Source organism: Anser cygnoides, chromosome 7 (genome assembly GCF_040182565.1).
Source record: "Anser cygnoides isolate HZ-2024a breed goose chromosome 7, Taihu_goose_T2T_genome, whole genome shotgun sequence".
NCBI lineage: Eukaryota > Metazoa > Chordata > Aves > Anseriformes > Anatidae > Anser > Anser cygnoides.
Window position 1 is genome coordinate 36967107 of NC_089879.1, and position 12533 is coordinate 36979639.

The 12533-nt window shown below is 39.8% G+C and overlaps 1 protein-coding gene across 2 annotated transcripts in view; it reads right to left on the bottom strand.

Moving 5' to 3' along the window:
* Positions 1–3502: 3502 nt before the first annotated feature.
* Positions 3503–12533, bottom strand: part of ADK (adenosine kinase) — a 293088-nt gene continuing 284057 nt past the window's right edge. For both annotated transcript variants that reach the window (XM_067000398.1, XM_048060308.2), the window contains exon 11: positions 3503–4684. In XM_067000398.1, coding sequence (XP_066856499.1) covers positions 4560–4684 — 125 coding nt within the window. In that variant the 3' untranslated portion in view covers positions 3503–4559. The remainder of the gene's footprint in view (positions 4685–12533) is intronic.

Below are 12533 nucleotides of genomic sequence, written 5' to 3' on the forward strand. Positions count from 1 at the left end.
CATTTTCTAATAATGTAGGTTATTCAATTGCTCTATAAAGGTATTTCTCCTGCCCTGCACAGGTGTATGCTCTTTCCCACAGGAATAGGTTATAGACATATCTACGTGAAAATAGGTTTTGGTAACAGGTTTGTACGTTTTTTTATGTCCCTGGTTAAATTGTGAAGCTTTGTTTAGAGTACAGTGGCATGTGCATGTGTGTGTGTGTGTGTGTCCTCAGCATCTTAACTGCTATTTTTAGTCTAATCTTTTTGGAAGTATCCTATATAGGCACTCCTTGTGGTCCGCTTTTAAAAAGCAAAATTTATTTTGGCCTCTGCAGGAAGCATTTAAAGCACATAATGAATAATATTTGACACAGGAGTCAGTTAGCAGTCATTTTAGATTAACAACACTGCTCAGAAAAACCTTTGCAGGGGATTAGACCAAGGGAAAGATGCTTAGGCAATAACCTCTGAGCCAGTTGGTTGCTGAAATATTCACAATAGACAGAACTATCTCAGAAGGTCTTAAGTGTGAGAATTATCTCCAGGAAGAGAACAATGAGTTAGTGAGATATAAAACAATAGGCTCATGCTCTAATACAAGCAGTTAGCGCTGCACATGTTCACTTTTCATTAATCTGTAAGACTTTCAGGCAGTAGCAGTTGGTACCCAAATTAAGACTTCCTCTGTCCCTTTGATCTTATGTAAAAACTAATGAAATGTATAATCTCCAACACCTCTGAAATCCCGCTGGTTAGAGGGAAACTATCCCTACCTTTCCCATGCCTGTCTCAATTCACTAAATGGAAGCTATATTTAACAACAGGCCAATCACATGATCACTGAAAAGGAACAGCACAAGGATCTGTAATCCTAATGCTCTGGAGCTGTGATTGCTATAAATCCTTCGCAGAATGATTTCCTTTAAATCCCAAACATGTCATCACACTTTTAATTAACATTTCTTTATGAAAACTCTGGATAAGACCCTTTAAATTAAAGATTGTTCCCAGACTTGTCATCTTAAAACACTGTGCATTTCTATTGTCATTTTCATGTAGCACATTTTACAGTAAAGCTTTTTTCCTTACCTTTTTTCATCTTTTCCTTCCTTGTCTTAACCCTCAAACAAGTAGTAACAGCTATCACTATTTTAATGGTAAACAGTTTTAACTTAGTTCATATACAAAAGGGAAAACTAAAAGATCAGCAGTGAGTACAGGCTGAGATGTGGCTCATACTGCTATACTCAAATTCCTACCAGCTTCATCTTTTGAGTTTACCACCTTATTGAGCCTAACATCATCTTTACAGAGGGAAACAGATTCAGAGAGGGAAGCGATCTGCCCATAACAACAAAGTAAATCACTTGAAGAAATGGAAACATAACCTTTATTTCCTGATTCCCAGATCTTACTCTTCTCAGCTCTTTAGCATGTGGCTTTGTGAACAACTGTCCGATTTCCTTGCCTGTTGGTTTTAGCAGCATTGCAATACACTTCATATGGTATGAAATCAACCCTAAAATGCATGATGCATAGGAGACACACTCTTATTTCCAGCAAAATAGAAGTTTTATCTTAGTGAGTGTAACACATTTTGGCCAGCAGCTAGCGGAGGTGGATTTCCATTACTGTTTTTTCTGGAAGTATCCCAGCTCAGAACTTTGGGTTTGAGTGATGGCTCAAGCTCAGTGACAGGCTCACTTCAGTTTTCCCATCTGGGATTAGAGACAATGGGATGTGTCACTTGCAGACAATTCTTTCAATGATATGTTTTTCAGGAAGTCCAGTTTTCTAACGTGCCCCTGTGTGGAAGAAGTTGGTAGAGGACAAAAGTGAAAAAATAGATGTGAGAGAGAAGATTAAGGATGACAACGTTATCCATTATATGCACAAAAAAAACCTTCATCGGTGAGAAGCAGGAGAGGGGTATAGATCCTGAAAAGAATTCTCAATGAAATCACCAGGCAATTTGACAGCACAGGTTCAAGTTATTTAGCATGATTTGGCAATACATTTCTAAGTATCCATATATCATTCAAGAATATCCATTGACAGATATTGGAGAAATAATGAATGGTTAAATACAGCAGGCCAGACTCTGATGCCCTTCCATGAATTGGGTAGTAGTTTATTCCTCAGCTGCTCCAACTGCCTTCAAACTATGCTCTGTAGCTGACATTCGGAGCCAAATGTCGGGAGCCCAAGCTCACCAAGCATGTCAGTGGAAAAGCTCAGAACAGAACTTCTGACTTGGCTCTCTTGCATCCTGAATTGAAAACAAGAAATGGCCTAGATAAAGAAAGAAAAAAACCCTATGTTACGACTCCCTTCCTTTACATACACTCCCTTCCTTTTAACTAGTTATGTTGTCTTTTAGTTCCATTGTTATAGCAGAGAGCATTTACATATTTAAATTCTACTTTAAATGAGACATAATTATCTGTCCAGGATATAGGTAAAGTTTTTACAAAAGGAGTGAAATGTGTCACTGATACAGAGCAAAGGAACAGCAGATTTAACCACTAGATCATTGGTCTTTCCTTACTGACAGCCAAATTCATGCAGTAAGTATGGTGTGGCCTATGTGACCACACATTAAAAGCAGAGACTGCAACACATCCTTCCTCCGCCTCTCAGCTTTTCTTGATTAAAATATATTGCATGGATATATCAATTTAAAGAATTAAAAATTAACTGTGAGATGTAAAAAATAACATTATTCTGATCAACCCATAAAGGCTGAAGACCACGTACTGTAGTCTCTTTCAGCTTCATTTGCTCGTACATTTTCACTTCAGTATATTTCTCTCTCTCTCCTATGATAGAATGTGAGAAGCGCAAAGCCCAAAGTTCTTTGAGAGTAGTACTGCGGAAAAACCAGCCAAGTCTTGTTTGCACAAAGCTGTTCATGAGTAGCTCCACGGATAGACAAGGCCTGTGCACACAACGCTTTTCACCTAGAAACTGTGAGCCTGAGTCCTTGAGGAACAGTCCATACTTACAGTGCAGCGATCTGCACTTGTGATGATGGGGTTCCATGGTCCCATATACATATTGATATACTTGCAGGAATCCCACCAGGTGTCTCTAAGAAGACCTTCTCCTATGTATCAAACCAGGTACTGGGCCAAAGAAAGAAGGGAATCAGGGCCACAGCCGTGATTTCTCCCCATGCAGTGCACCAACAGTGTAATAACAGCAAAAGATCTCTGTGTGTCCCTTGTTCTATGCTTTACAGTAAAATGTGAAGCCTGACTGTGTGGACTTACCGTTCTTTGATGAACCCTAGCCATTAATTTTTCATCTTCCCTGTGGTATATAAACACAACACTGATGTTCCTTCCTTCCTTCCTTACTGCTGAGCTCACTCTTGAACATCCACCTGGACACGGAAAGTCACGGATCAAATGCAGAGATCTAACATGTACTGTGGGTTAAGAGCCCTTTTCCTGCTTCTGATTCAGTACGATACTTGGAGGAATGCCGGATACATAACAATACAAAACCAATAATTACTGTACGACAATTTTTTATTTATCGGTATCAAATTACATAGCAAAGTAATGAATGCAGTATCAGATCACCTCTTTGAATACTGTAAATACAAACAAAATCCACCATATTGCTTAATTATCCAAAGTAAATTAAAAGTTTAAAAATGTGCGTTTCAGAGATTCTGTTTGGCGTATCCTGTCAATATATCCTGCATAAATATTTCTGTACCTCATTTTCACTATGTGTACCTTAATTAAATACAGCCTCCAGAAAGCTCACATTGAGGAGATAGGATCTAGCTTTATGTTTATGTTCATCAGCAGCTCATGCCTCTGTCCTGAAATCACCGAACGTACCTAGCTGTTAGCTCACCTGACAGCCCAACATGAAGTTACGGTATGGTGACCAGGACCTGCTCTCACGTTAGTGCCAGACCCAAAGTTACTGGCATCAGTGTAAGAACACTGAATGCACGGCACCAGCTTTGGATCACGTTCCTTAAATTACTGACAAAATAGCTATTCACTTTCATGGAAGCTGGGCTGGATGTGATGGCCAGATCTTCTACACTCAAACAGTTAAGGAAAATCTTGGGATAGTCAAAATTGGTCTTAACACTACTGTGACTCCACTATACAGAAAGAACTATTCCTGGTTTACAACATTACGTTACACACAAAGTCAGGTTTGTTGATTTCAAGTATGTTGTGTAGGATTTGGTCACAGCTAGATAAAACTAGATAATTCAATAGAAGTATTTTACTGGTGTTAATCAGCAGTGTCATTTACGTGGGACTTTCTTTTAATCTGTGTCAAGAGAACATTTTTTTCCAGATGAATGGGAGAAAAAGCTTCACTTAGCACTGTTTCCAAAAGTTAAGACTAGTGAGACATGGTAGTGGTACGGAAAGAGACACACCATAGAAATACATATTTTGTTTAGAATAAAATGAACAGAAGTACAGAAGCGTTGATGCAGGTAATTGGAAAGGTGAGGGAAGGGAAGGAGGAAAAATTAGGCAGCGATCCCACGGTGACACGGGAGTTACTGTTGATCCCTCCAATTCACCAGTATCAGTGGAAGTCTGGCTTCTCTGGGAAGGTGCAACCTGAGCGCTTGATAATTACGCTGGCTGCGTAATGTCCAGCTCGGATGCACTCGGTCACTGGCCGGTCATAGACAAGCTGTGAGAGAAAGCCTAGGAACAAAGCAGGAGAGAGAGAGAGAAGGAAGAAAAATGGTTATCTTTTGAGTGCATCAGTTTGTCACAGTGCTTAGGTGACTCGCTGAGTTAGGGTGCTGCTGCTGTCATTTTTACCTGAAGTCTTCAGTTGGTAGCTTCAAGCAGAATCACAGAATGGTTTGGGTTGGAAGGGACCTTAAAGACCATCTGGTTCCAACCCCCCTGCCATGGGCAGGGACACCTCCCACTAGACCAGGCTGCCCAAAGCCCCATCCAACCTGGTCTTGAACACTTCCAGGGATGGGGCATCCACAGCTTCTCTGGGCAACCTGTTCGTGTGCCTCACCACCCTCATAGCAAAGAATTTCCTCCTAACATCTATTCTAAATCTACCCTTTTTTAGTTTAAAACCATTACTCCTTGCCCTACCACCACACCCCCTGACAAGGAGTCCCTCCCAGCTTTCCTGTAGGCCCCTTTAGGCACTGGAAGACCACAATGAGGTCTACCCAGAGCCTTCTCTTCTCCAGGCTAAACAACTCCAGCTCTCTCAGCCTGCCTTATAGGAGGGGTGCTCCAGCCCTCCGATCGTCTTTGTGGCCCTCCTCCGGACTTGTTCTAATATGTCCATATTCTTCTTGTGCTGGAGGCCCCAGGACTAAATGCAGGCCTCTAGGTGGGGCCTCACGAGAGCAGAGTAGAGGGGCAGAATCCCTTCCCTTGTCCTGCTGTCCACGCTGCTTTTGATGCAGCCCAGGATGTGGCTGGCTTTCTGGGCTGTGAGCACACGTTGCTGGCTCATGACAAGCTTCTTGTCAACCAGCAGCCCCAGGTCCTTCTCAGAGCTGCTCTCAACAAGTAAATCAAAGATTACCAAGACTGATGTTTACTAGTGATTTCAAAAGGATTTACCAGTATCCTTGCTCTTTTCCAGAGAGAATCCTGATTCCTCAAATACCTCAAATGCCTCAAATATATATTTAAAGAAAACACAGCAGTTTTCCCTACAGAAGAGAGCTCCTTCTGTCCCTGCTGGCTACAGCCACAGCCCCACACAACTGTCACTGTGCAGGCTTTTCTCAAAAGAGGGGAAGGCACATAGCAAACGAATGTTACCAATATTCACAGTTACAGACTTTCATAGAGAAGATAAAGTGAGAACTTTTTACCTGATAAGGAAAGTTAGATGACATCTGTTGTCCTTGACTACGGGAAATTTAACCTAAGACTTGCAAAACAGTGGGCACCCATCCCCATGCTCAGATACCCAGACCAACAGCAAACCATACAGAGAACCAAGCACCTCTCCCAGTCAGGGCACTTGCTTGACTGTTTTAACTAACAAAACCTCTAGCACTCATGGTTTAGAAAACCAGAAATTTCTGGAAGCTGAGTGTTTTGAAAACCAGAGTACATCTTTAAATTAATATAAGCAAATGGACTCCTAAAAAGGAGATTATTCATAGGTACTTGGAAAAGTTAAGTACAAGTGGTACCAGAAATTTTATGGACTGAGTCTCTTATCTCTGAAACATTTTATCTTGGCTGAAACTTTTGTCATCGAAAGCATGTCAGAACTTATGGCAGAGGTGAAATATGTTTTTTTAAATTTAGAAGAGGTTTTCAAGATGTGAAAAGTAAACTTAGTTTCTTATAATTTAAAACTCCACTCTGTCATTCTAGAGGTAATACTTTATTCACTTTTATCCTGTTTTTAATGTCTTTCACATGTATCTCCCTTCCCCATCCAATCGCAGAGGGAAAGTGAGACTTACCCAAGAAAATCTGAATTCTAGTAAGCTGAAATATGTTTTTTTTTAAAGTGTTCTAAAGCTTTCATCCACCATTTCAAGTTTCCATGTCATGCTCTGACAGGTCTTGGGCCTTCACAGTACAAATCTAGCCTTGAAACTATGTAGCTCATTGGTACCAATTTCTGACATATCACGCTTTTGCTGTTCAGCTTGGTTACTAGTGGAAAAAAGATCCCACGTTAAGTTATGATGCTCTCACTCAATCCATGCTCCTTCTCAAAATATTTCCTTCAGCGTGAAACAGAGTATAGTTTTAGAAGATGGCAAAAATATCTTATTCTGTGCAATAATATTGGTTCACTGAAGATCAAAAACCAGGTACATGAAAAATAATGTCACAGATTAACCAAGGATAATACTGGTGAGCAACAGACCCTGTTTTCACGGATTACCAAGCTCTCTCTTGGCTTCTCAGTCATGACTGATGGTAAAAAGCCAAGCTGATAACTGATTTTCTTTAAACTGCACCGAATGGGAAAAGAGTTTGGGGCTTTACTTGAAACTACTAAATCTATAAATCAAATGCTTTTCATTGGAATGGAGGGGAGCATAGAAAACAGGTGTTTTAAATTTGTATGTTTCTGACATCAATACTTTTCTAGAGAAACCTGAACTACATACAAGCTGGAATTTAACAGATATTGACTGACATTAGCTGGGAAAAAATGAATGCTTCACCAGCAAATGTTAAGTCCATAAACACAAGTGGAGAAGACAGGAGTTTTCAGTATACAAAGATGAGAATCTGAAATAGGAAGAAATTGTGCTGTGAGTGCTATCACTGATGGCAGTCAGGGGATGACAGACAACACAACTGTGGCAGGATGGTCCAGCTGTAATAGCTGGGTAACAGTTGAGAAATTCAAACAGCATGCCTGGCAGAAATCAGGCCATTTCTGAATAACAAGATGAAAATGGTCTGCTCTCTATTAAATTAACATGCATTCTTAGAGGAAACTTTCTTGGATGCGTAGAGAATGTCAATCATTACATTTACACTGCCTGGGAGGCAGGAGCTTGTCAGTGTGCTTCTGGGTGGTTAAAACTTCAGAGCAAGTTGTAACCGTATGTAAAATGAGGCTGTTAAGACAGTCCGTTTCTGACTCAGTGAGTATAGAAGATGCACTGGGCAGACCTCCAAAGGCAAACACTCAGCTAGGTTTTGTGCTGAGCATGAGTTCAGAGAGCGGTTTATACAAGAAAGAACAACTGTCCTCTATGTTTATGATCAAGGCATCGAATATATATGAAGATGAGGAAATAGCAAGGAGCAAAGGACCATAAAACATGAATTACTTTTCAACAGCAAATAGACTGAGACTGTCACCACCTCCCAAGCTCACAGTAGTCTCAAGCTAGTATATATTTTTTGTCTTCAGTGCAGCTACTTCTTATTTATTCTGATCTAAGCGAAAGCAGAATCAGGTGAAAAAAATCCTGTTCTAATTGCAGATAGAAATGAGAGATCTCTGATATTAGAGCAGTGAAGAAATGACATTAAGTGCAGCTGTCATATATGAGATATGTAGAAACTGTAGAGGAGAGTTTGCCCTCAAACCATTCTCTTGTCTGTTGAGTTTCTCTTAAAAGGTATGTGTTTCATAGATGAAATAGAAATAGCAGTATCTGACACAATATCGCATTGAATGACAATACAAACACACATACCACAAACACAGAACTACATCACATTCTAAGACTAGGCAGTTGGCAAAGGAGACCCCGAGGGAACACCAGAAAGCACTGCTGTTTGAGCAGAGAAACAAAGAGCTCTATCGGGTTGGCTGCTTCAGCTGCAGAATGTTCTTTTTAGTTAATGCAGTAAAAAGCAACATGGTCAGAATGCAGTTTAAAGCTTGCCTCCTCCAGTGTATAAGGTACTGTGATGCAAACCCCCTGAGTCACACTCTCAAGGAGGCATGGATTCAGATCTTCTGGTTCCAGATGAGGAAGTTACTGCCCCATCTGTTTTTCACCATCCTTCTTTGCTGTTTGTGTAACCTGACTGTCTTGTCAAAATGAGTCAGATTAGCTTTAACAGTGGACTGGTCAATAGTAGGTCTTTGTTAATGTGATTAATTTAAACTGAAGTGGCATAGGTAAATACTCAAACAGCTCTACCAGCAAGCAGGATGGTGGAGGGAAGACACAAAGCAGCTAAAGGCTGTAATCTTTTTAAGGTGCTATGATTGGCCATGCAGAAAGAGAAGTGAACATTGCCATGGACTTACTCCACACTCTTACAGTTTCACAGGCAGAAAGGGCAGGATTGATCTTGTATCATGGGTCTGGGCTCACAGAACTAGATTATCCCAACACATACTAAAGTAGATCAGCAACTATTTTAACCTATGTCATGCCCTGAACTAGTTTCTGGCTATCACTGGAATAGAGTGCAAAAAGTAGTACTGTATTTGGCTATACAAGACAGCTTCATTTCAAATATTTTACCGAAACAACTTTTAGGCACTATTGCCCACTATCTTCTAGTTGCAGCTGTTCTGCACTAGCATTTCTACACTGCTGAGGTTGTGCATGGTATTACATGCAATACATACTGCACTCTTCACACTAGAACACAAAGAAAAGAATGAAACTTAGGAATTTCCTACTCATCTGCCTCTTGCCCTGACATCCAAAATGTTTATTGTTTATGGAATAAGAGAAATGGCAGTTGCAGGATACCCAGTTGGCCATCTCAGTAGGTGTTCAGAGTAGACTGGGATGCCTTTTGTCTCCCACAATCATGTGGCCAAGTAACCACCTTCTATCTATACTTACTAAGAACTTCTTTGGAACAGTATCCAGCTAGCCCATGTACTCAGCGACTTCTTAGAAAGCAAAGAAACTTTGCTTCAAAAGCTACTATAAACCTTACCATGCTATAAAACCCCAAAAGAAAATGTATTCACACAATCACTTCTGTCATCTGGGAATAAGACACCAATAGCTATTTTTGGCCCATAATTATTTCTTTTCTGCTCAGTAGAGAAAAGCATCTCTGAAATCACTGCTCTAAAAGGAATGCCTGAAATAATTGAGAGTTAATTTTTATCTCCCTCTTCCGTATTACATATACTCAAAGACAATGTTTACAATTGTTAGGCCCGCAAACAGAATGGGGGACAAAAAAGTCAAGTTGTTTTCTTCCCTTTTGTGCTCACCAACAAATTAACGGTTCCTTAAGCCAAGTGCCAGAAGTGGTGCTTGAGCCTCAAAATCCACACCCAAATCAAGGCCTCACTGAAACCAGCTCAAGTCTCTTCATTAATGTCAATACCACTCTGAAAAGACATAGCAAGACAGTCCTCTGACTGACACAAAAGGCGTTGTCTTTACTTCGTTATTTTTAGGAGCTGAGTAGCACTTTAAAATCATTAATGGAGAAGCAATTTCATTTATTTGTGGCCAGCAAAGTAGACATTTCGGAAGCAATTTCACTGAAATGTGATTTCTCTGAAAGTTTTGTTTCCAGATTATCAGTGGTAGTTAGAATGAATGCCTAGCGCTAGTGCAGTTGGAGAGGAATGTAGGAGTCCAATAACTGTGATTTTGAAACAGTTCTGGTCTGCCTCAGTAATGGCTTAACAACACTTAAAAACAGCTTATATTGAAGTCAAATATTTCATTTCAAACTGTACACTTGACAATTAATTTTAATGACTTATAATCACTGATGTTGGCTAGAAATCCATTTATAGCCTCTGACACCCAGCTCGCCCACTACTCGTCTTTCTGCAGTCTCTCTCACACTTCCAATCTTCAAAAAACGCCCAAGGAAATATTAATATATTTTTTTTAAATGCAAGAGAGAAAATCAGGAAAAAAAGCAACTATCAAATGCATTAATTATAAACAATTACAAGTTGTTAGAGCCCCTCAAAACATTTTTGCTATGTGATGTTCCCAGATAATCCTTCTCTTCCAGGTGAGCCCTGAAGCACCTAACACAATCCGTGTTAGCCAGGCCATTTGTCAGCAGAATTGTCCCAGCCACAAAACGGTTCACAGACAACTGAGCTGTCTCCCCTTTCTTGTATTTAAAGTTTCTGCAGAGTAATCTGTGAACTGCCTTTTTAAGCTGGTGTTATTCCACCACAGCGGACAGCCGCAAGCACCTTTTTACACTCTTGTTTGTGTACAGCATTTATCACAGTTGCCTGAGTGGTCTATTTTTAAGTGATCCCACTAGCTTTTGAGGCCAGCAGTGTGCGAAGATACAGTTTTCAAGAAACATTACTCTGGTAATTTAAAGTCTTGTAGCTGATACAAGTGAGGTGTTTTTTATTTTTTATTATGTCTTTTAGTGCTGTTGGAGTGGGTTAATGTTGTGGTATCCTGAGTCTGGTCAGCTGTAATCAGGTGGTTAGCAATGGTGGTGCCAAGAGCCAGCCAGCCAGCCTAGATTTTGTAAAAGATGCAGGCATCAGATGATTTGGCAATATAGTCACTGAACGACTGTATATCAACATGCTGAGGTTTCTCTTTTTTTCTTTTTTTTTTTTTTTTGATTTTGTGGCAGATGGTGGATATTACAGCCAAGAACTGTGGTAAGCCAGAGGCCCTGCCCATTGCTATCAAACTGAATGTTGGCTATTCTAAATGGAAACATTTTTGATTAAGGGTGGGATTTGGCTTCAGTTTTCATGTATTTTGGCACTGTGGTCTGACACATTAGACTTATGGTATATAAGACAAATTAAATGTAAGCATCTTCCAATACATGATACTTCTTTCAATCTTCACACGCCTAAGTTCCTTCTCTCTCAATATAGTGTAACAATTATTCTACATATGCATATTTATGCTATTAACTTCAAATGTATATAGGTACAATCAAGTGCACACAGTAAACAAGTGTCTTTTCCTCTCGTTTTAAATGAGATGGCTCTGTGCTTCTACCGAACTGTAGTGCCAGGCTAATTACAAGTGAGAGAAGAAAGGTTACCAACCCTTTCAGAAACACAGTCATTTAAGATGTATATCTAACGAGTGGCAACCTTGAAATCTCACTGTCACTGAAAAGAACATTCGAAAAGCCTTCCTAACTACATCACTGGAGGAAAGTTTTAATAAAAACTAATTAAACTACAAAAATCCCAAGTGGTTAACTGATTTTAGGGGCTAAATTTCTGGCAATTCTAATTATCCTCTTGTGGCTTCACTTAGTGTTTCACAACCAGGACAGATGACAATGAAAAACTGCAGTTAAATTCATCCTCCCTGACACCATGCTAAGCACTAGCTTCTCCCTCTTCAAGTAAAATCAATACCATGTTTGAGTAAACACGTTTACAGCTTTATTAGGATGTCTCACTTGTTCTGTAACAGCTACTTGAAGCTGTGGTAACAAATCGACTCAACTCAGTTAAACCTAGAGAGCTGAGTAAGAGGCTCATCAATAAGGTTGTTATAAAAATAAACTGCAGGAGATCAGAAAGCTGGAACAAACAGCCTTTTAAATGTCAATATTTTTACTTCCAGAGAATGACAAAACCATGAGATCATAAATAAAATGTTTCGGAAGTCTGTATCTACTCTATTTATAAAACGGTCACATGCTAAATGGGGGATGCACTTTACTGTCTGTGTACCACCTTCTTACACAAACTTCTTATTTTCTAGTCACCAACATGAATACTGAAACAAGCATGTTTTCAGGAAAAGCAGCTAGTATTGTTATTGCTGCCTCTATCCTTCTTGTTTTCTTTATATTTACAAACACCTCCTGAATGCACTGAATTCCTGTAAGGATCATTCAGATGGGTGCATGCCTGCATCTGCCTCAGTCTGAGCTTATACAGTCATTTATGGACACATGCAAATAATGCAACTTTGCATTTACTGGAAGACTGTGAGTAAGTGCAAGGAGTGTTTTCATATCACTTTAGCAGCCATTTCCTGGAATAGAGAGGAGCTGTTGAATGCACAAAGCAAAAAAGAGCTCAACCCCTAATGCTTTAAAGCATTACATGTGGAAAAAGTTAACAAAAGATTCCTGCAAAAATGTAACAATAAAAAAATGAAATAAAACTCCACTATATCCCTGT